General features: G+C 38.9%; 1 protein-coding gene across 1 annotated transcript in view; it reads right to left on the reverse strand.

The window, feature by feature from the left end:
* Positions 1 to 1,832: 1,832 nt before the first annotated feature.
* Positions 1,833 to 24,949, reverse strand: part of LOC308690148 (uncharacterized protein) — a gene marked incomplete at its 3' end in the record, with an annotated part of 38,206 nt that continues 15,089 nt past the window's right edge. Inside the window, exon 4 of the mRNA XM_081364451.1 lies at positions 1,833 to 2,132. Within this exon, the coding sequence (XP_081220577.1) occupies positions 1,833 to 2,132 (300 nt within the window). The remainder of the gene's footprint in view (positions 2,133 to 24,949) is intronic.

A 24,949-nucleotide genomic window follows, 5' to 3' on the forward strand; every position in this document is an offset into this window, starting at 1 on the left:
GAGATGGAGTATGTCTTGGGACAAAGAATTAGACGCCGGAGGGAGAGGGTATACCGGCCCAGACAGACTTATCTCTCCCTCAGTGAGGAGGAATGCGTACGTAAGCTACGTCTGACCCGCCAGGCTGTGACAGACATCTGCCATCTCCTGGCAGATGAGCTGGGGACTGATGCACCCTGTCCCTATGCCTTCCCCGTTGCAGTAAAGGTTACAGCGGCATTGTATTTCTATGCATCTGGGTCGTTCCAGCACCCCCTTAGCTCCATTGGAGGCATTTCACAATCTGCCATAAGTTCGGCTATACATGCAGTTACATCAGGTCTAGTCCGACATGCTGGGGAATACATCAAATTCCCCGTCACACCTGACAGCCAGGAAAGAGCAAAGCAGGCATTTTGTGCGAAGTATGGGTTCCCTGGTGTCCTTGTTGTTATAGACTGCACCCATGTGCAGCTACGTGCCCCATCAGAAAACGCACTTGTATACATCAACCGCAAGGGAACCTATTCAATCAACGTACAAGTCATTTGCGATGCTTATAGTAAAATCACCCATGTCTTTGCGAATTATCCTGGCTCGAGCCACGACTCATTCATACTGGCAAACTCTGCCATTCCTGCCATCTTCGAGGGGAATCCCCCGTTGGATGGGTGGCTGTTAGGGGACAACGGGTATCCGTTAAAGACATGGCTGATGACACCATTTTTGATGCCAGCAACAATGAGTGAAATGCACTTTAATCGAAAACACACACAAACACGCTGTGTAATTGAACGAACGTTCGGCATGCTGAAAATGCGCTTCAGGTGTTTGGATAGATCAGGTGGCACTTTACAGTACAGTCCTCAAAAAGTCGCAGCATTCTTTGTGGCGTGTTGTGTTTTACACAACATTTCCATAAATCAAGGTTGTGTTGTTGACATAGATGAGGAAATATTAGAGGACTTAAGGAGACGTGATGGTGAACTGCATGTGCCGATGCCACTTAACCCAAATGCCCCAGCAGCAGCACGGGAGAGGAGAGCTTATTTGGCAGAAGAGCTGCTGCATCGTCTATAGTGAGGTAAGCAAAGTTATCTCGGTCTATGTTATACTAGATTGCAACAATATAACCATACTCGTGATTCAGAGAGAACGAGTCCAAAACATTCAAAAGTATTTATTCGTGACATTTCTTTATATTTTGTCAAAAAGAAAAATCAATAGCAAACAGTAATTGATAAAAAAAAAAGGAAAATGAGGTTAAAAATATTTAAACAGAAAAACTTTATTTATTTTTCCCTCCTCTGGTAGTTTTGCGACGCGCGCCACGGCGGGATTGGACACCTGAGGGTCCGGGAATGGCATTGCGCGATGTGCACCTGGTGGAACGAGTGGACGGAGATGGAGTGGGGGAAGGAGGAAGAGGCACAACAGGAGGAGGAAGAGGCACAACCGGAGGTGGTGGTGCGCTTGAAGGGCCACGCTCCATGGCTGCAGCAATCCTCTCCAGGCTTGAGGAGATGCACCCGAGAGGCCGCAGTAACATCGCCATCCGGTCAAGATGATCATTCAAACTTTGCCGCATCCCAGACAGCTCCCGCTCCAGCATTTCAAATCCGGTTTGTTGGAGCTGCAGGAATGGGTGGTCCTCCGGTCTAGCGATGCTGCCACGGCGTGTAGTGGGTCTGGACCTTGATGGTTGCGCTGTTCCCTCCTCAGATGGCCCGTGCGCACGGCTCGCGAGGCCAGGGTCTTCCTGCGAAGCTGTTACATTGTTTTTATTTATTGTGTGGCTGCATTACATTTTTTTTTTCATGTAAATAACGAATAAAATATTTTCATAAGAAACCTTAATGTATGTGAACTTGTGTACCTTGGGGTTGGACTGCTTGCGTTTCTGGTTGGGTGCCGATTTCAAAGCCCCCAAATCCTTCAACGCTTTCAGCGGTGAGGGTGGACGCAGCGATGTCCTCTGCTGGCGTCAGGTCCTGAGTAGAGGCAGATCCACCTCCCGTTACACGGCGTGCCCGATTGATGCTGGCAAGCTTGGATTTCCCCCGTCTTCTGATGTCATTGTAGCGCTTGCGGCACTGGTGCGACGTCCTGGGGATGCCAGCTGATGAAACAATTGTGGCTATTTCCTCCCACGCCTGTTTAACCGATGCTGATTTGGGTGGGTTTCTCCCATCCCCATACAACATAACTTCTCTGTCTTTCACTGCTCTTACAAGAACATCAGTGTCCTCGGCTGTGAACCGCTCCAGGCGTGCGCCTGGTAAATCCGCCATAATAATAGCAATCCGTCATGAAACTTGCGCACCTGCTCTTAAAGGGAATGTGAGATGACGCTTTGATTGGTTTATTTCACGTTACGCCCAAACCACACCTATGAGTAATGAAGCTACTTCAGACCAACCCTTTTTAGATTTGCGCCTGGCGCAAGTGTAATTTATCCCGCCGGGAAAATAGCAACAGCGCCAAGACCCGCCCACAAAGTTACTTGCGCTTTGCGCTTTGACACTTGCGTTTCAGATCGTTAAAATAGGGCCCTGAGTGTCGTTAGTGGTATTTCTCAGCGATTACCTCAACACTGAGTGTCGTTAGTGGTATTTCTCAGCGATTACCTCAACACTGAGTGTCGTTAGTGGTATTTCTCAGCGATTACCTCAACACTGAATGTCGTTAGTGGTATTTCTCAGCGATTACCTCAACACTGAGTGTCGTTAGTGGTATTTCTCAGCGATTACCTCAACACTGAGTGTCGTTAGTGGTATTTCTCAGCGATTACTTCAACACTGAGTGTCGTTAGTGGTATTTCTCAGCGATTACCTCAACGCTGAATGTCGTTAGTGGTATTTCTCAGCGATTACTTCAACACTGAGTGTCGTTAGTGGTATTTCTCAGCGATTACCTCAACACTGAGTGTCGTTAGTGGTATTTCTCAGCGATTACTTCAACGCTGATTATCGTTAGAGGTATTTCTCAGCGATTACCTCAACACTGAGTGTCGTTAGTGGTATTTCTCAGCGATTACTTCAACACTGAGTGTCGTTAGTGGTATTTCTCAGCGATTACCTCAACACTGAGTGTCGTTAGTGGTATTTCTCAGCGATTACTTCAACACTGAGTGTCGTTAGAGGTATTTCTCAGCGATTACCTCAACACTGAGTGTCGTTAGTGGTATTTCTCAGCGATTACCTCAACACTGAGTGTCGTTAGTGGTATTTCTCAGCGATTTCCTCAACACTGAGTGTCGTTAGTGGTATTTCTCAGCGATTACTTCAACACTGAGTGTCGTTAGAGGTATTTCTCAGCGATTACCTCAACACTGAGTGTCGTTAGTGGTATTTCTCAGCGATTTCCTCAACACTGAGTGTCGTTAGTGGTATTTCTCAGCGATTACCTCAACACTGAGTGTCGTTAGTGGTATTTCTCAGCGATTACCTCAACACTGAGTGTCGTTAGTGGTATTTCTCAGCGATTACTTCAACACTGAGTGTCGTTAGAGGTATTTCTCAGCGATTACCTCAACACTGAGTGTCGTTAGTGGTATTTCTCAGCGATTACTTCAACACAGAGTGTCGTTAGTGGTATTTCTCAGCGATTACCTCAACACTGAGTGTCGTTAGTGGTATTTCTCAGTGATTAGCCTACCTCAACACTGAGTGTCGTTAGTGGTATTTCTCAGCGATTACCTCAACACTGAGTGTCGTTAGTGGTATTTCTCAGCGATTACCTCAACACTGAGTGTCGTTAGTGGCATTTCTCAGCGATTACCTCAACACTGAGTGTCGGTAGTGGTATTTCTCAGCGATTACTTCAACACTGAGTGTCGTTAGTGGTATTTCTCAGCGATTACCTCAACACTGAGTGTCGTTAGTGGTATTTCTCAGCGATTACTTCAACACTGAGTATTGTTAGTGGTATTTCTCAGCGATTACCTCAACACTGAGTGTCGGTAGTGGTATTTCTCAGCGATTACCTCAACGCTGATTATCGTTAGTGGTATTTCTCAGCGATAACCTCAACGCTGAGTGTCGTTAGTGGTATTTCTCAGCGATTACCTCAACACTGAGTGTCGTTAGTGGTATTTCTCAGCGATTACCTCAACACTGAGTGTCGGTAGTGGTATTTCTCAGCGATTACTTCAACACTGAGTGTCGTTAGTGGTATTTCTCAGCGATTACCTCAACACTGAGTGTCGTTAGTGGTATTTCTCAGCGATTACTTCAACACTGAGTATTGTTAGTGGTATTTCTCAGCGATTACCTCAACACTGAGTGTCGGTAGTGGTATTTCTCAGCGATTACCTCAACGCTGATTATCGTTAGTGGTATTTCTCAGCGATAACCTCAACACTGAGTGTCGTTAGTGGTATTTCTCAGCGATTACCTCAACACTGAGTGTCGTTAGTGGTATTTCTCAGCGATTACCTCAACACTGAGTGTCGTTAGTGGTATTTCTCAGCGATTACCTCAACACTGAGTGTCGTTAGTGGTATTTCTCAGCGATTTCCTCAACACTGAGTGTCGTTAGTGGTATTTCTCAGCGATTACCTCAACACTGAGTGTCGTTAGTGGTATTTCTCAGCGATTACCTCAACACTGAGTGTCGTTAGTGGTATTTCTCAGCGATTACCTCAACACTGAGTGTCGTTAGAGGTATTTCTCAGCGATTACCTCAACGCAGAATGTCGTTAGTGGTATTTCTCAGCGATTACCTCAACACTGAGTGTCGTTAGTGGTATTTCTCAGCGATTACCTCAACACTGAGTGTCGTTAGTGGTATTTCTCAGCGATTACCTCAACACTGAGTGTCGTTAGAGGTATTTCTCAGCGATTACCTCAACGCAGAATGTCGTTAGTGGTATTTCTCAGCGATTACCTCAACGCAGAATGTCGTTAGTGGTATTTCTCAGCGATTACCTCAACACTGAGTGTCGTTAGTGGTATTTCTCAGCGATTACTTCAACACTGAGTGTCGTTAGTGGTATTTCTCAGCGATTACCTCAACACTGAGTGTCGTTAGTGGTATTTCTCAGCGATTACCTCAACACTGAGTGTCATTAGTGGTATTTCTCAGCGATTACCTCAACACTGAGTGTCGTTAGTGGTATTTCTCAGCGATTACTTCAACACTGAGTGTCGTTAGTAGGGGTGTAAGAAAAAATCAATACTTGAGTATCGCGATATTTTATTTTACAATACTGTATCGATTTTCAAAAACGCAATATCGATTTTTTTTTTATAACGTCCAAAAATATTCATGTTAAGGCCGTAAGACGGTGGTTCACGTTTATGTTGTTTAAATCCCTACCACTAGATAGCTATGCTGACACGCACCACTAGTGTCCTCGCCAGGCTCGCCTATAACGGTGCGTGTCCACTGGACATTTTAGGATTGACAGCGGACCGGAGAAAGCATTGAGAGCGACCGAGAGCGTCAAAAAGTTGGAAAGAATCCATGATCCTGGTATCCTTTAAGTAGAATTCGACCTACTGCCTCCCATTCTTCTTTTCCATACTCAGGCTTTAGTGCAGGGACAATTTTTTTAATTTGTGTTCCGAAGATGAACGAAGGTCTTACGCGGTTGGAACAACATGAGGGTGAGTAATTACTGACAGAATTTTAATTTTTGGGTGAACTAACCCTTTAACATATTTAGCCTACTAACAGACCAAACACAGTAAATAATCATACTAATAAAGTATATGTACAACAAAATCTGATGAGCTCAGAATATACGCGTTTAATTCCACGTTAAGCAAATTGCCGAATACACTCAAATGAGATCGACTTAGACGTCAATAAATGGACGCCAAATTATAATTTAATACACAAAAATGTCTCTATTTGTACAAATTGCTGCACATTCGTTGAATTCTGAATTTTGCACATTTGAAAGCAATTTGTTTATGGGTAGCCTAAAATATCTGCAACATTTATCAAGTTCAAGGATAATTGTGCGTGCATTTCTTAATCAATATGATACTAAAATCATAATAAAGTATAGGCTACTACAAAAAAAATCAGATAAGTCCAGAATATGAATATGATACTAAAATCATAATAAAGTATAGGCTACTACAAAAATCAGATAAGTCCAGAATATGAACGCAAAGCATTTAATTTGACGTTAAGCATTTTCCTCCCATAGAAACTCATTATAAGAACGCTAAATGTAGCTTAATGCATATTAGAATATCCCCTTATTATGTCGAAATAACGAGATATTTATGTCGAAATAACGAGATATTATGTCGAAATAACGACTTATTATGTTGTAATAACGAGATATTATGTCGAAATAACGAGATATTTATGTCGAAATAACGACTTATTATGTCGAAATAACGACTTAAGTCGAAATAACGAGATATTATGTCGAAATAACGACTTATTATGTTGTAATAACGAGATATTATGTCGAAATAACGAGATATTTATGTCGAAATAATGACTTATGTCGAAATAACGACTTATTATGTCGAAATAACGACTTAAGTCGAAATAACGAGATATTATGTCGAAATAACGATTTATTATGTCGAAATAACGACTTATTATGTCGAAATAACGAGATAAGTTTTCTTTATTTTTTTTCTCACCTTGCGGTTCAGGGCTTCCGTAAAAAACAAACCTCACAAGCAAAAAAAAAAAAAAAACAGAGTATAAAGACTCGATAAAGAGTTTAGTGATAGTTAACACCTTTCGGATAAATTGGATAAAAAAAATGCTTAAATCCTAATTCTATATGTTTTTTATCCCAAATCATATCTTTACCACAATTGGTGGCCTCCCCTTTATATTGAAATGTAACAGCTTGCCAGTTGCACTTTCTAAATGTCATCAGCAGGCTCTTCTTGCTGCACTCTCAGAAATAAAGGTACAGAGAAGACAAAAAAAAAAGGTACACATGCTTGTCACTGGGGCAGTACCCCCAAGGGGAACAAACTTGTACCATATTAATGGGTACAAAGACGTACCCCTACATTTACATTTAATCATTTAGCAGACACTTTTATCCAAAGCGACTTACAGATTAGGACTAAATTAAGCGAGTCATCATGAAGAGGCAAAAACAACAACAACGCAAGGAGTGCTCAAAATACGAAGTTCAGTCATTATTCAGAGCAGCATAAGCCTGATAAGTGATGTTTCGAAGGGAAAGGAACATCATTTTTCTTTTTTTTCTTTTTTTTTTTTTTTATGCGGTTAAGTGCTCCCGGAAGAGATGGGTTTTCAGCTGTCTTTTGAATGTTGTCAGGGATTCTGCATTCCGGATGAGGGTGGGGAGAGCGTTCCACCAGCATGGAACTGTGAATGAGAATGTTCTGGAAAGTGATTTTGTGGCTTTCTGGGATGGAACCACGAGACGTCGCTCGTTGGCCGATCGTAGGCTTCTGGCAGGGATGTAGACTCGTAGGAGTGAGTGAAAGTAGGAGGGAGCTGAGCCTGTGATAGATCTGTAAGCAAGCGTCAATGCCTTGAACTTGATGCGAGCAGCGAGAGGTAGCCAGTGAAGTGAGCTGAACAGAGGAGTGACGTGGGCCCTCTTTGGCTCGTTGAAGACAAGACGAGCTGCAGCATTCTGGATCAACTGTAGGGGTTTGGTTGCACATGCTGGAAGTCCTGCCAGAAGAGCATTGCAGTAGTCAAGCCTAGAAATGACCAGGGCCTGGACGAGAAGTTCTGTTGCATGCTCAGTTAGGAAAGGCCTGATCTTCCTGATGTTGTGCAGTGCAAACCTGCATGATCGAGCTGTCTTTGAAATGTGATCTGTGAAGGTCAGCTGGTCATCAAGCGTTACTCCAAGATTTCTCACCGACCTTGATGGGGTGATTGATGATGAATCTAGATGGATACAGTTTGTGCCTTTGAATCCAACTCACTGATCGTGGCTTGGTTCTCAGAGAGGTGTTTGCACTCTCAGCTTCAGGTAGCTTGGACTTCGTTCCATGGGCAAACTTCTCTGTGATCCGTTTCACTTCATCATTTTGGACAAGCGGAGCACGTTCGGTCTTGAATTTGCTTTTCAGCGACATGTGCCAGGTATGCTTATTTCAATAAAAAAAATCCAAATTACTCTTCAACAAAACCTCTCACTTTGGATGAACAAAGCTAGTCCCATGCTTCGTCCTTATACATGTGTATTAGGTCTCAGGACTTACAATGGAAGCGTACATACAGTCTCATGCAATACTCTTATTATTTTGTTCCTGTATTGTGGAACTCTCTGGACCTCCTCTTTGGCATCCAGCTTTGCTTGAAGCTCTTTAGGGAATGATGGGAGGACATAAACATCGGGCAGTCTCCCAAAGGACTGAGAACTAGTTTTACAAGAAAAAATAAGACAATTTACGTCTGTTAGTTCGTTATAGTAAGTACTACGGGTAGCCGAGAGGCCCTCACGGCCACCGTAAAGTACGCTGATTTGTTTCGATTTCTTTAAAACAGGTAAGTATGAGAGCTTAATGAAAGGGAGTTGGTGTTGCAGTTGAATGAAACTCAACACTTGCCTCATAGCAGCATCAACATCTAGCACTTGAAATGTAATAGTGTGCATCTCCTCTGTGTCCATGTCCTCTGTAAGAATAAATCATTATATTGCCTTCATATAGCAAAAATGCAATTAAATTAAATATCTATATTGTAATTATAAAATTACATTTAATATTAAATATTATTAAATATTAAAAAAATATTAAATAACTCGTTTCATGAAATAAGATTTTGGTCATCCCAACCAGAATTGTTAAATGTTAGCAAATGTTAACATGATTGATAATGTCAATGGCATGCAATTATTATTATTATTTTATTTTAAGGGGAAGGAATGGTCCAAAAGAAGATTTTTTTAATGAATTTATAAAACAATGAATTGTAAGTTCTGTCATATTATTCAATTACCTCTACTGCTTTAGTTTTTTTCCCCATGGTATCGATTCAGTATTGGTATTGAGGTATTTTAGTCTGGTATCGTATCGAAGTCACAATTTTGGTATTGTGACAACACTACTTCATAAATCACCTTTCCATTAGGGCTGGGCGATATGGCAAAAAAAAAAAAAAAAAATCCCGATAATTCTTTTAATATATTTTTAAGTCAAATCTTTATTTCTTTCAAGTTTAAAGTCAGATTTTTGCTCCTAAGTGAAAGTTGTAGAAATCAGAGCGTTAACTGTGGTTTTAAACTACTCTTTATTGTCAGAACATAACATGACAAACACTTGCCAAACAGGTGAACATTTCACAAATCTGAGGTAGAACATTCAAACAAAATAAATATATTTATTGGACAATTTCTTAGTTTCTGCATGTGCTCATTTTTTTTTTTTTTTTTTTTGGTAAAATTTAATATTCTGACTTTTCTGATTCTGTGTTTTATTAAACTTAACCATTGGTCATCCAGTATCATGCATTTAGATCTTGATAACCACAGATGAAACCAGTCATAGCCTACAGAACCTCACCATCATGGCAAAATGTAACTTTATGGTTTCTATGGTATTATTTGTATGAAAAACAGTAGCCTAAATACATTATTAAATACTGTAATTATTTTCCAGTAGTCCTTTAATACATTGTCTACATTAATAATATAATACAATTCAATATGTATAATCCACAATTCATGGTGCATTTAATATTACTAGGCTAACGTCACAGTAAACGCCCATGGTAAATGATGGGAATTTGTTGACGGAAAAGCCTTCTGACTGTATCGTTGCGCTCAGTGTTTCTCCTGTTTGTCAGCGCTGCTTCATCACAAATGCCTTTACATTTGTGTTCCTCGCTGAATTCAAGCGCTTCTCACTGGATTTCGTGACCGAAACCGATCAGAGTAAACGCATCGGCTAGTGAGCTCGCGCTCGCACTGTGGGAATAAGGATGAAACAATGATCCATTTATTTTTCCAATGCGAAAAAACTCAAAACTTCTGGAATAGGTTATATCTTCATATTTTCAAGCACCTTCTTCCAAATCCTTTCAATTAAAGGATATAATCTGTTACTATAAAGAAGATAAAGCTAGTAGTCAAGTCAAGTCATCTTCATTTATATAGCGCTTTTAACAATGATTGTCTCAAAGCAGCTTTACAGAGATAAGCGTATAATTTAAGGTAACAGAGATTGTTTCGGCTTTACAGCAGAGTTAAGTTATTTCCATCTAAAGTTAGTTTTAATTGATTTGGTTCCGTCGCAATGATCATTTGTTATTAAATTAGGGGCCGCTAAGACGACACCATTCTCTCTACACAGACTTTAAACGCGAACCTGTGAGAAACGCTGATGGCGGTCACATGCGCATTTAGAATGGGTTCTATAGTTATGTGCGTTAGAATATACGCAGGTTTGGAATTCCCTACAAGCCAAGCCTAAACAAAATACTTGTCTTTCCTTATAAATTTTGATAAGGAATTTTATTTTATTTGTTGCTTTGGGGTAGGACCGCGAGACGAATTTTCCCGACAACGCCTTATCTGTAGAGTGGTAGTGGGATCCTCCATAGGGAGAGACTAGTTGGCACTTCAGCACTGCGTTGTCATCGGTCCAGGCGACGGTCCTTCGTCAGATCTGGATACGGCCTGGATCCGGCAGGCTGCAGGAAAACCTCGGGATAAACACAGACACTAAAATTAGCGTAGATGCCATTCTTCTCATGATGTAACGAGTACATCAGGATTTTTGGGAAGTGTTCCCGGTTCCGGCTGACCTAATCTATGCAGCATAACATTAAATTATAGAAGTCTATAATGTATTATGTGAAAGCTAGGTCAAAGAGATGTGTCTTTAGTCTAGCTTTGAACTGACAGAGTGTGTCTGCTTCCCGGACAATGGTAGGAAGACTGTTCCAGAGTTTTGGTGCTAAATAGGAAAAGGATCTACCGCCAGCAGTCGATTTTGATATTCTAGGTATTATCAACTGGCCGGAATTTTGAGATCGTAATAGACGTGAAGGACTATAATGCGTTAAGAGCTCGCTCAAGTACTGCGGAGCTAAACCATTCAGTGCTTTGTAAGAGATCAGCAATATTTTAAAATTTATGCGATGTTTAATAGGGAGCCAATGCAGTTTTGACAGAACTGGGCTAATATGGTCATACTTCCTGGTTCTGGTAAGAACTCGAGCTGCTGCGTTTTGAACCAGCTGTAGTTTGTTTATTAAGCGTGCAGGGCAACCACCTAGTAGAGCATTACAATAATCTAGCCTTGAGGTCATGAACGCATGAACTAATTGTTCCGCATTTGTCAATGAGAGCATATGACGTAATTTAGATATATTTTTAAGATGGAAAAATGCAGTTTTACAGATACTAGACACGTGACTTTCAAATGAAAGATTGGTATCAAAGAGCACACCCAGGTTCCTAACCGACGACGAAGACTTAACAGAGCAGCCATCGAGTGTTAGACAGTATTCTAGGTTATTACGTGAGGAAGTTTTTTGTCCAATAATTAGAAACTCTGTTTTTTCAGAATTTAGAAGTAGGAAATTACAAGTCATCCAATTTTTTATATCCGCTATGCATTCCGTTAATTTTGTGAATTGATTAGTTTCGTTAGGTTTTGAAGAAATATAGAGCTGAGTATCATCGGCATAACAGTGAAAGCTAATGCCATGTTTCCTAATGATATCTCCTAAGGGTAGCATGTACAGAGTGAGTGTGTGTGTGTGTGTGTGTGTGTGTGTGTGTGTGTGTGTGTGTGTGAGGGTAGCATGCACAGAGTGAACAGCAGCGGTCCTAGTACTGAGCCTTGTGGTACGCCATACTGAACTTGTGATCGATGAGACATCTCATCATTTACTGCTACAAACTGATAACGGTCAGATAAGTATGATTTAAACCATGCTAGTGCATTTCCCGTAATTCCAACATAATGTTCTAATCTATTTAAAAGAACGTTGTGGTCGATGGTGTCAAATGCAGCACTAAGATCGAGTAACACTAATAGCGAGATACAACCACGATCGGATGATAAGAGCAAATCATTTGTGACTCTAACGAGAGCTGTTTCGGTACTATGGTACGGTCTAAATCCTGACTGGAAATCCTTGCAGATATCATTTCTTTCAAGAAAGGAACACAGTTGTGAGGATACTGCCTTTTCTAGTATCTTTGACAGAAAAGGTAGATTCGAGATCGGCCTGTAATTGACTAATTCTGAAGGATCAAGTTGCGTTTTTTTAACAAGCGGTTTAATCATAGCCAGCTTAAAGTTTTTTGGTACGTATCCTAGAGACAAAGACGAATTAATGATATTAAGAAGAGGATCTATGACCTCTGGAAGTATTTCTTTCAGTAGCTTAGTCGGTATAGGGTCTAACATACATGTTGTAGATTTAGATGATTTAATGAGTTTAGTAAATTCTTCCTCTCCTATAGCAACGAATGAATCAAATTTTTCCTCAGGGAGACTACAATGCACTGCCTGATGCGATACTGTAGTAGACGGTTGCATAGTTATAATTTTGTCCCTGATATTATCAATCTTATAAGTGAAGAAGTTCATAAAGTCATTACTGCTGTGTTGCTTGGAAACTTCGGTGCTTGAAGCTTTATTTTTTGTTAGTTTAGCCACCGTTTCAAATAAATTCCTAGGATTATGTTTATTTTCTTCTAATAGGGTTGAAAAATAAGCAGATCTAGCAGCTTTTAAAGCCTCTCTGTAAGTAATTGAGCTCTCTTTCCATGAAATGCGAAATACCTCTAGTTTTGTTTTCTTCCAGTTGCGCTCCATTTTTCTGGCTGCTCTCTTAAGGGCCCGAGTGTGCTCGTTGTACCACGGCGTTGGACTATTTTCTTTAATCTTCTTTAAGCGCAACGGAGCAACTGTGTCTAAAGTGCTGGAAAAGAGAGAGTTAAACGTTTCTGTTGTAATATCTAGTTCTTCTAAGCTATCTGAGATGCTGAGATGATGAAACTGATCAGGAAGATTATTAATAAAGCAATCTTTAGTAGCAGAAGTGATAGGTCTCACATATTTGAAACACGGAGTCGGCTTTGCAGCCTTGGCTAAATGCAAATTACACGAGACTAGATAATGATCTGAGATGTCATCGCTCTGCTGCAGAATTTCAATGGCATCAACATCTATTCCGTGTGATAATATTAGATCTAGAGTATGATTACGACGATGAGTAGGTCCTGACACGTGTTGTCTAACTCCAATTGAATTTACATCTTTTTTTCATTATCGATGTGTATATTAAAATCACCAACAATTAGTACTTTATCTGCAGTCAATATTAATTCTGATAGAAAGTCCGCAAATTCTTTGATAAAGTCTGTATGGTGCCCTGGTGGCCTGTATACAGTAGCCAGCACAAATCTCAAACGTGATTTATCGTTTACACTATATATTTTTACATTAAGCACCAATGCTTCAAAAGAATTATATTTAAAACTTGATTTCTTAGTGGTTTTGAAACTATTACTATAGATTACAGCAACACCACCCCCTTTGCGTTTCAGACGAGGCTCATGTTTATAACAGTAATCTTGCGGAGTGGACTCATTTAAAGTAATATAATCGTTTGGTTTTAACCAGGTTTCTGTCAGACACAGCACATCTAGGTTATTATCTGAAATCATATCGTTAACAACGAGTGCTTTTGAAGTAAGCGATCAAATATTCAGCAACCCAAGCTTTAGCATTTGCTCATCTGTAATATAGCTGTTTTTTATTTGTTGAACATCAATTAAATTTTTAACCTTAGTTGGGTTTAAACGTTTTTTTTGGATTTCCAAATTCGGGGAACAGACACAGTCTCTATATGATGATATCTAGGTGAAAGAGGCTCTATGTGATGGGATTTATCTGACCTTGGTGACGCGAGGCCGCTAGCAGATGGTCGGTTTAGCCAGTCTGTCTGCTTCCTGACCTGAGCCCCAGATTGTCATGTTTGAGCTCTAAGACTATGAGCCATATTACTAGAGAGAAGAGCAGCACCATCCCAGGAGGGATGAATACCATCTCTTTTCAACAGGTCAGGTCTGCCCCAAAAACTTTTCCAATTGTCTATGAATTCTATATTATTAAGCGGACACCACCGAGACAGCCAACCGTTAAGCGAACACAATCTACTAACTATCTCATCACTCCTGCGAACAGGAAGGGGGCCAGAGCAAATTACAGTCCTTGACATCGTACTTGCAAGTTCACACACCTCTTTAATATTAATTTTGGTGATCTCCGACTGGCGGAGTCGAACATCATTAGTGCCGACATGAATAATGATCTTAGAGAATTTACGATTAGCATTAGCCAGCACTTTTAAATTTGCTTCGATGTCAGGCGCTCTGGCTCCCGGCAAACATGTGACTATGGTGGTTGGTGTCTCTATTTTCACGTTCCGTGTAATAGAATCGCCAATAACTAGGGCACAATCATTCTCAGTGGGTGTTTCACTGAGCGGGGCAAATCGATTTGTTATGGTAATCGGAACGGAAGAGTGGTTTTTAGATCCGCGACTAGAGCGATCCCTCACTGTCACCCATTTGCCCGGCTGCACGGGCTCTACTTCAGCCAGAACCGACTCATGTAAAGTGTGCACTATTCTATGCACATCCAAAACATCTAAAGCACTAGCACTCTTACTATCCTCAATTAAAGTTTGGATGCGTGTTTCTAATTCTGAAATCTTCTCTGTCAACCTAACTGTCTCCTTACATTTATCACATATAAATCCTATATTGTCGACAGAGAAGCCTATACTAAACATGTGACATGAAGTGCAAGTGACAATAACAGGACAAGACATTACTCACCGTGTTTGTTGAGTGATTCTTACTCACCTGAGCTTTTTATGAACTCAAAGGCGCGGACGCGCGAGAGAAAAATAAATAAATAAAATAGCTGAGCGCACGGGTGGCGCGTTAACAGGCTAGCGAATTACTAGCGTTTTGTGCTAGTAGTACTAATAACAAAAGCTAGCGATGTCAGGTTAATCTGAGATGTTGGGTAAAATGTAGTAGTATAAACAACTAGAAATGGTAGTAAAATGATGGTTCAAAACAAAGAAATATATGGCTAAGACGGAGCTTATCGCACCGAATCAAACAAACACACTCACAGCAGGCAGCGAGGCAGACAGGAGCAATCGATCAGGATTAGTACTTTAATTAATTACATTAAGTACATTTTTTTTTATTTTGTTTGGAATTTTTTTCTCTAGTCTCTAAGGTTGATTAAAAACAAGTAAAGTGACAGATTCTTGAAATATTATGTTGATATTTTTGACAAAACCACTGATGTTTCCTCTGTGTATGTATTTATTTTTAATTTATTTATTTGTATATGTGAAGGTTTACATATACTTGATATAATGTAATTCCTGTAGAAGTTCTATTTGTTCTGTCCTTTCCCAGATAGCAAGGTGACATTGATTAAATGTTGAAATTACATCAGAATCATCATTTTGGTTGAGGTTGAAATTTCGATGCTAAATAATATTGGATCAATGTTGAAAAATCAATGCTAAAATAATATTGGAACAATGTTGAAAATTCAATGTTAAAATAATATTCAATCAATGTTGATAATTCAATGTTTTTCAGTGTTGAAAAGACAAACATTGAATCAATGTTGATTTTTGGTCATCTTAAATCTCTCCACTGGTTGCCTAGACAATCCTATCATTGGTTGCCAAACCGCCAATCAGATCAAAGCGCGCTGCATAACAGATTTCAAGGGCGGCATATTAACAGATTTCAACCGCGAAACAGACAGACGGACGAAGCATTCAGGCAACGAGAGAGTGATTTTTAGAGGTAAGTTAATCTTAAATCTCTAATCTTTCATTCTCATTTTTATTTATCTGTATTTCTTACAACTTGTTTGCTTTTCCTGGGTGAGTCGGAATGAACTGCTATGTTAAATTTAGTAACATGAACACAAACCAACGGCCGGGATTTTCCCTAATAATATAACTTATTGAATTTCAATCTGTCTTTTACCAAACGTCATCGTGGGTAAAACCAACAGTGGGTAAACTGTTAATTTTCATTCTAGGGCGAACTAACCTTTAAGTCAAAAAAGGCGCCAAAAAAAAAAAAAGTTTCACAATTCCGCGAGTCTTATTGGGCGTCGCCATGACACTCAATACTTCCTGTTGACGGTATCTCAGTTCCGGTTTAGCCTAACGCTTAATGAAGCTAGCACACAAGGGATGCTCGCGTCGCGGTACAAACGGGTGAAACTGATTACTGACAAGTAGTAATGCTGACAGATTAAGCAATGGCTTCTTGTGGCTCAACGTGTACCATTGTCAGGTGCACAAACAACACGCGAAAACTGAAGGATTTTATGAATGGGAGCTGTTTCCAAACGGACCCTCTACTACGCAGATAAAGTGCTTCTTGTTTAGGAAAAACCGCAGTACTATATTTTTTTAAGTGGTATGTTTGTTTTCAATCATTTGAAAATTAATTCGAAAATTAACTTTGTATAAACTTGTAAAAATTGTACAAATAGAGAGTATGTAGGCCTATATTTGTTGTAGCCATTAAATAAGAGCATTCAGTTTAATATTTGTTCAAATATTATGTTATTTTTCCATCTATGTTGATTATGAAAAGTGAACACCATAATAGGATGCATCGGGAGACAGAGGCTGTTTCTCAATTCCAAGAACGCAGAGAACGGACTTGTGTTCTCGTGGAGACCGGTCTTGCCAAGCTTCCTTGGAAGAACGAACTCGGAACCGGCCGCAATGACTTCTGGGACACCAGGCGAGTACTAGCTCAAGTCTGCATTCGATGCATCCTCGGTATCAAGAACACATCCGGGTTCTTTCATGCGTCCTCTGTACTTGCGTTCTTGAGAATTGGGTCTGAACTTCGACGGTTATGATGACGTAAAACGAGAACACAAGGACGCAAGATCGCTGAAGAACGCATATTGAGAAACACCCAGAGAGTGAGTCAGACATGATTAAACTTAATTTTCTTCATTAAGTTTGTTTTGTAGAAAGCCTTTTTTAAAAAGTGAATTTCGTTTTGTATAAATTGTATCTTAATTTTAATAAATTTTTCCATCAACCAATTGCCTAAATAAAAAATAAGCAATGTACACCAGTCTCAATAGCAGTTGCAAATTTATTTTTTATTAAACACACTTTCAGTGAACAGATGAAATGGATACATTTGCATTACATTTATCAGATTATTTTATCCAATGTGACTATTAGTCAAGTACATTTATAGGATAATTTGCACCCTTATGAAAATTAACCATGGTTTTACCACAACATTTGCAGTAAAACCATAGTTGCTAACAAAATTAACCATGGTTTCACAACAACCAAGGTTTAAAAACATGGTTATAGTCATGATTACCATCATTTTACAGCAATATTACTAGTTGAACCATGGTTTGAAAAAATAATAACATGGTTGGTACAGTTGTACCATAGTAAAACCATATAGTGCTTTTCACAATACAAATCGTTTCATAGCAGGTTATACAATCGCAAGAATCCATTAATCAGCCAAAGGCGACAGCTACTCACTGGGAGAGCATCTTCTGGCAACAAAGTATAGTCCATAAGATAATACAAGTCATGAGTTTAAAGTCCTAATTGCGATCCTTCAACATTTTTAAAGGGTAAGTTTGCAGATTTTCAACCCACTATTCTTACAATGTTGGTAATATGTTAGAACAATGTTTACTCTTTTTCTGAGTTACGTGTACTGAGATATTCCTGTTTATTTGTCAGCAAAACTGTCATGCAAACCTTCCCTTACCTATCTCGGTTTCACAGAAAAGGCTTAAGATAGTCCCAGACTAAAATGCATGTTTGAACTGTCTTAAAGGAGAACTCTGGTCAATTTTAATTTTGTAATTTTTTTGTAAATTTGGAGTGCTGTCAATACAGAGAACAACGACAAAAATCGGTGTTGCCTACACCGTGTTATTCTATTTTTAAAATTTGCACCCTGTTGACTTCAATGGGGCAAGTACTAAACCTGCTTTTAGCCTCTTAACATCCTTGATGTGTCATTACAAGTGCACAGGTCATGTGACACATCAAGGATGTTAAGAGGCTAAAAGCAGGTTTAGTACTTGCCCCATTGAAGTCAACAGGGTGCAAATTTTAAAAAGAGGATAACACGGTGTAGGCAACACCGATTTTTGTCGTTGTTCTCTGTATTGACAGCACTCCAAATTTACAAAAAAATGAGCTCAATGTTAAAATTGACCGGAGTTCTCCTTTAACTGGACGCAACTTGCACTGACATATCTTAAAATATTTCAGTGCCATTGTACATAAAGTACATTTTTAAAAAGCTACTTAAATATCCCAATTTAACTAAGGCCTAATCCTGGCTTAATCTAAGCCCTATGTGTGAAACCGGGCCAATGCAATATAAGGATAATATCTGGCAGTTTTGTGTCCATCTGTAGTTGCCATCATCTGAAGTCTTGGTGAGTGTTGGTGTCATTAGAAGACTTCACAAGTGAGGCTGGATCCACACTGGAGCTGCTGTAATCTCTAGTGAACTTGCTGAGCATCCTGAGATAGACACAGGGAAGCAACAGGAGCAAGATTAGCATAGCTGCTGTTCATATCTCAGACAAAAGATGATCATGTGCACTTTTTACTATTTCATCACATATTATCTGTAGTGCAAGATTATGAGATGTGTAAATTGAATGCTTGGCTACAGAGATGTGTCTTTAATCTAGATTTAAATTAGGATCATGTTTCTGGGCCCCGAACATTATCAGGAAGGTTATTCTAGAGTTATTCCCTTACATTCTATTGAATTAATAGGAAATTGTCTGATTTTGATGAGAAAACATGACCTAACGAGTCAGCATTTTTATATTTGAATACTATACATTCTCACAATGCAAACGTCCTAAACATTTCTGAGTATTATCAATGTTGAAAACAGTTGTGCTGATTAATATTTCTGTGTAAACCAATGTAACAGTTTAATCCATCTTCTTTTTTCTCTCTCCAGGATTAATTGTTAAATAGACCCAACATATATAAATGGTAGTTTACACTACTATTGAAAAGTTTGGGTGCAATAGAATATATATTTTTTTAAAGATATTCATATTTTTATTCAGCAAGGATGCATTAAATTGACCAGAGAGAGTAAAGATTGTTGTTTCAAACAAATGCTTTTTTTCCTTTCTATTCATCAAATAATCCTGAAAATGAAAAATATGAAGCAGCACAACTGATTTCAACACTGATAATAATCATTAATGTTTCATCAAATCATCATATTAGAATGATTTCTGAAGGATCATGTGATGCTTCTCCATAGAAAACAGTTATTTAAATGTTTTAATATTATTTCACAATATTATTGTTTTTACTGTATTTTTAATTAAATAAATGCAGTCTTGGTGAGCATAAGAGACTTCTTTCAAAACACATCTTTTTTTTTTTTTACCAACAACATTAGTGTATGTTTGAAGTTTTAGTTTAGTTCCTTTATTGTCCACAAGTGGAAATGTGTCTTTGGCTTGGTTTTACTCACTAGTCATATGGGTGATAGCGCCTTAGAGATGATGATCAGCTCAACTCTGCTACGGTGCAGGGCATCTGCATGGAAGGATCTAAGAACACAACAAACCATTTGTCACAGAGCCAACAATATTATTATACAATCACAGGTTTATTAAAAGGACAGAAGCTACAGCAGAGGTGAAATGCAGAAAAGAGAAAGAACAGACAATAATTTCTTAATTAGGCTAACAGAATTTTTGTTTTTAGGTTTACTAAAAACTATATTATCACCCAATATTGGATTCAATCTTTTTGTCAACTTGTTTTCTTTCAATTAGGACTGGTTTTATATTTCTGTTTGCATCTGATTAATCGTAGGCCTCATTTATCTGAGAGTAGGCATTTATGAATAACTTTGGAAATAATAAGTAAAATATGAACATGTTCATTATGTTCATGTACACATATGCATGTGTGCTTGCAAACATCGAGCCCTTGGACCTGTGCATGTGTCGATACATGCATTGCATACAAACACTACCCAAATGCATACATGCGCTACCCAAACAAATTCAGATGATGATTGTGAAAGTGAAGGCAATGATACTCCAACAGATGATTTTCTCTTACGGAGTTTGAGATATTGGGCCACAACTTTCTCTGTGTCACTTGTTTCGTTAACAGCACTTCTGAGTATTCTGAGGGTTTTTCACCCCAACTCCCAAAAGATGCAAGCACAGTCCTTAGGAGTCAAGTTGATGTGCCTACTACCAAAATGGAGGGAGGAGAATACTACCACTTTGGCTTGGCAAAGGGACTGCTGTCCCGTTTGAAGTGTTTGACCTTGCCAGCAAATTTGCATTCACTAAAGCTTCAATTCAATATTGACGGGCTTCCTCTTTTTAGAAGCTCCAAGGTTCAGTTTTGGCCAATTCTAGCTTTAATCAGTTGTGATTACAGTATGTCCCCGTTTATTGTTGGTCTGTTTTGTGGAATTAGCAAGCCAAAAAGTGTGTTTGAATACTTAAGCATTTTTGTTAAAGATTTGACACACTTGCTGACTAATGGCATAATTTACAACGGTAGAAAGTTTCAAGTCATTGTCTCTTCATTTGTGTGTGATGCACCTGCTCGTGCATTTGTTAAGAATACTAAGGCTCACAATGGTTATGCTGGGTGTGACAAATGCTGCCAAGTAGGGGAGTGGAAAAACAAGATGACATACCCTGAAACAAATTCAAAACCACGAACTGATGAAGACTTTGATGCAATGCTTGATGATGAACATCACTTAAGACAGAAGCTTTCTCCTTTAAGTGGCATTGTAAAAATGGTCTCAATGTTTCCATTAGACTATATGCACCTTTGCTGTTTAGGTGTGACTAGGAAGCTACTGTATATATGGACAAGAGGACGTTCACTGGCCACACGATTATCCACTCAAACCATAAATGAAATTTCAACAAAACTTATGATGCTCCGTCCCTACACACCTGTTGAATTTAACCGTAAGCCCAGGTCACTGACAGAGATTGATCGATGGAAAGCCACTGAGCTTCGCACATTCATGTTGTATACAGGGCCCATTGTACTCAGAAACAGCATTCCAAGTGAGCTGTATGGTAATTTCATGTTGTTTTCCGTTGGGATGTGTTTTCTTCTCTCTCCTGGCACCTCTGATGCCATGGTTGACTTGTCTCATAAAATGCTTGTCTCCTTTGTGAACCATTTTGGAGAGCTTTATGGCAGGAATGAAAGTGTGTTCACCATACACCAAGTAATACACCTTGCAGATGAGTACAGGCGTTTTGGGCCTCTGGATAATGTGTCTGGTTTTCCTTTTGAGAATTATCTAGGACAGATCAAGCATATGTTACGTAAGCCACATTTACCATTGCAGCAGGTAGTAAAAAGAATATCTGAAATCCCATGTGTGCACATCCCAGTCCCATTCAAAGAGTGCACTTTACATAGCCCCCATTTTGATGGCCCATTGCCTCCTCAGTTTAGCTTAGCTGAACAATACAAAAAAGTCACTACATATAAATTTACATTATCCACACAGGAAGGAGATAACTGCATACAGGTCGGAGATGCAATTGCTCTTGTTAAAAATATAGTTAAGGTGGAAGAACAGATATTTGTCCTGCATCAAAATTTCAAAAATCAGGAGTCATACTTTTCATATCCCTGCATGTCTTCATTTATTGGGTGTTACAAGGTCTGGCAGATGCATGACAATCTTGGTGTAAGCAGACTGGCACATCCAAAATAAATGTGTCCTCTATCCTGATAAAAATGGCTTCATTGCAATGCCTATGCTTCATATGAAGTGAGGTAGAGGTTTATTGTTGCTTTCCTGTTGGTAATACCCTGTTATTTTGTCATTTGTGATTATTGGTCTTTTATGTTGTTAATATGGTAAATTTACAATCGTTGGCATTTTTATTTTAATAAATCATATTTTCCAGAATTGTTGTTCATGTACTGAGTAAAAAACATTTATGATAAATATTTTACAACACTTATGGAAAATATGGTTTATGGTGTGGATGAGTTGGACAGTTAGAGTAGGCTACATTGAGTGCAGTACATTCTTGGATTTTACCTTCTATCTTTTCATTTGCCATCTTTGCTTTCTTTTCTCAAGGTATCAAAATGGAAAACAAGCAGCAATGGTGCATTGCTCAATTTAAAAATGGTGGCACTGAAATAGTCCCCCAAAACTGGCTTCATGGTGACAAATTATCATGGCCACCATTCTCCACTAAAAAGAGATCCAAAATTCATGCTGCAGTAAAAAATTACCTCCAGCCAGGTGACGGATGGATTTTTTATGAGCCAGTGAGACGTTTAATTAGTCGTGGTAAGTAAACAACCTGTTGATGCAGAATTTCAGCAGGATAGTTCACCCAAAATTCTCATTAATTGCTCACCCGCATTTCATTCCAAACCCATACGATTTTTGTTCATTTTTGTTCTCATTCAACTTTTACACAAGTTGACAGGTCCCTAGCACTACAGAATTATTCCAATATAACAATAGGCCTATATACATTCAACGAGCCAACATAAATACCAACGAACAAACATAGATAATATAAAATATATATATAGTAGTAAAATACTACTTTTAGTAGTAGTAGAAGCAGTTGCAGGAGTTAAAGAGAGGTACAGTTTGAAGGTGTTTCTTCTTTCTTCTGCTGAACAGAAAGGAAGATATTTAGAAGAATGTCAGTAACCAGACAGTTTCTGGGTCCCATTGACTTCCATAGTATATTTTTTTCCTACTAGGCTATATGGAAGTCAATGGGACCCAGAAACTGCCTGGTTACTGACATTCTTCTAAATATCTTCCTTTCTGTTCAGCAGAAGAAATAAATTCATACAGGTTTGGAACAACATGAGGGTGAGTATATGATGACAGAATTTTCATTTTAAAGTGAGCTATTCCTTTAAAGGGTGTCTTTTGAATGCTTTCAGATACTTATGACGAAGCCCAACGAAGCCTGCAGAGATATTTAAAAGAGAACTGTGACACAACTGATATTCAGTCTGATGAGGAGTTCGATGGTCGACAAAGACGAAAGTCGAAGTAATGTTATTTAAATGGACAAATAATAAAGAAGGTGATCAAATTGTATTTACGATTCTGCCCATCATGCTGTCTGATTCTTTGTTTCAGACCAAACCCTATATATAGTCAGGATGTTGACTCGGAGGAGGAAGGCACTGAGGTTAAAAGGAAGAAATTTGCTCACGCTCCAAGAATTGAGATACCAGGTATCCTGTTTGTTTATTTATTTATTTATGGTTATTGTAGTCTGTATATTCAGATCCACTTACCCTGCAATATAGGAATATAGGAAATTTGAAAATGCTAGTGTAACATGATTGATTTTAAATTCTGGGTGTCTCGTGTATTTATGAAATCAGTAGAGCTGCAGTAGAGAAATTATTTTTAGTCAACTAGTAGTTGTTCATTTAAGCCATTGGCCACTAATTGCATGTATTATATTTTTATTTATTTGAGGTATGGATGATTGAATTTGTTGGCCCGAAACACTGTCATTACCACAAAGAACCGTCATTAACGATATGTCACTCACGGACTTCGTGACTTCGCCACAAGGGTGTTTTTTTTTCTGCAACTAACCGACTAATAGTTCACTAATTAACTCCTTCCTTCCAATAATGAACTCCTTCCTCTACAACAGGACATGGAATTGTTGGTGCGAGCAGTGGAATGGGGAAATCCTTAAGAAACAGTAGGCTAACTATTGTAACTTCAGGATGAGATTGATTCATAGTAATGTGTCCTGTGTACATTAAAATAACACTTCCGTTTGTGCTTGTTTATTTTGAGGCAAAACAAGTAAATGGTAAAGCAAAAATCTTGACTGCCTTGACTAAATTAATCAACTCTTCTAATTATCGCATTTTGTGTTTTTTTCACTGTGATGACTCTAAAGTTCAGGGACTCTCTGCTGTTGGTGCCCAATGTGGCCCTCTTCATTCTGAGGTGAAAGCTTCCCTCAGCCTGGAGAAAGATGTGCATCACCATGAGCCCAGTGTTCATCAACTTTTACCCACTGGTACTTTACCGATATCTAAAACGATGAACTTGACTTAGAATGAGTACTACTACTAAAGTGTACTACTTAATGTTGTCACAGTACCAAAATTTCAGTATTTGGTACCAATACCAGTGAAAATCCATGGTTCTCTCTGTACCAATTTTGGTACAAAAGCTTAATTTCGATTAAATTTACATATATTAAAGTATATGCACTGTTAAAAAATTGTAGTATTAACATCGTTTTACAATAAGATTCTATTGTTAGATAACATAGATAAAAAGTGCATATGATCTTTATGTAAAACATTATAGATCACCATCTATTCAGTTACTCATTTTGGTATCCTTTACCAAGATGTGGAGTGCTACATTATATGTAAGCAATAGGCGCCGATTTATGTTTTCCTCCGTGGGTGCTCATGGGCGCACGCCCTTTAAAAAATAAATAAATAAATGTTTGCATTTCAGAACCTTAGGAAATGGACAGCGGTCGACACGAACACACACCTATTTACTTGATAATAAAGCCGTAAAGTAGGCTATATCTTTCAACTCAGGACAGCACCAATTCTCACAAATACAGACAGGATTGGAGATGAAAAGTTTAACTGACACGTAACCGCGATCAGCTTCGTGGGAAATTAAGAATCAATGTCACACAACAGAGTCCGATTTTGTAAATCCGCACCCGCCCATACCCGCAGTCACAGTGCTTAAAACCGCATCCGACTCGTTTTCCGAAAGCAGCACTAATTTAAACCCGCACCCGAAATAAAACAGTTTAAACTATCACATTATAGACACACAAAAATGTTATTGTTTATTGCCAGGTCATACAGAAGTTATCACACGACCATTAACACAAGGACAACGTCAGCCTAAGCTGTAGAAAGGCCGGTCCATGAAGAACATGGC

Source organism: Scardinius erythrophthalmus (genome assembly GCF_964197995.2).
Source record: "Scardinius erythrophthalmus genome assembly, chromosome: 4".
Lineage (NCBI taxonomy): Eukaryota > Metazoa > Chordata > Actinopteri > Cypriniformes > Leuciscidae > Scardinius > Scardinius erythrophthalmus.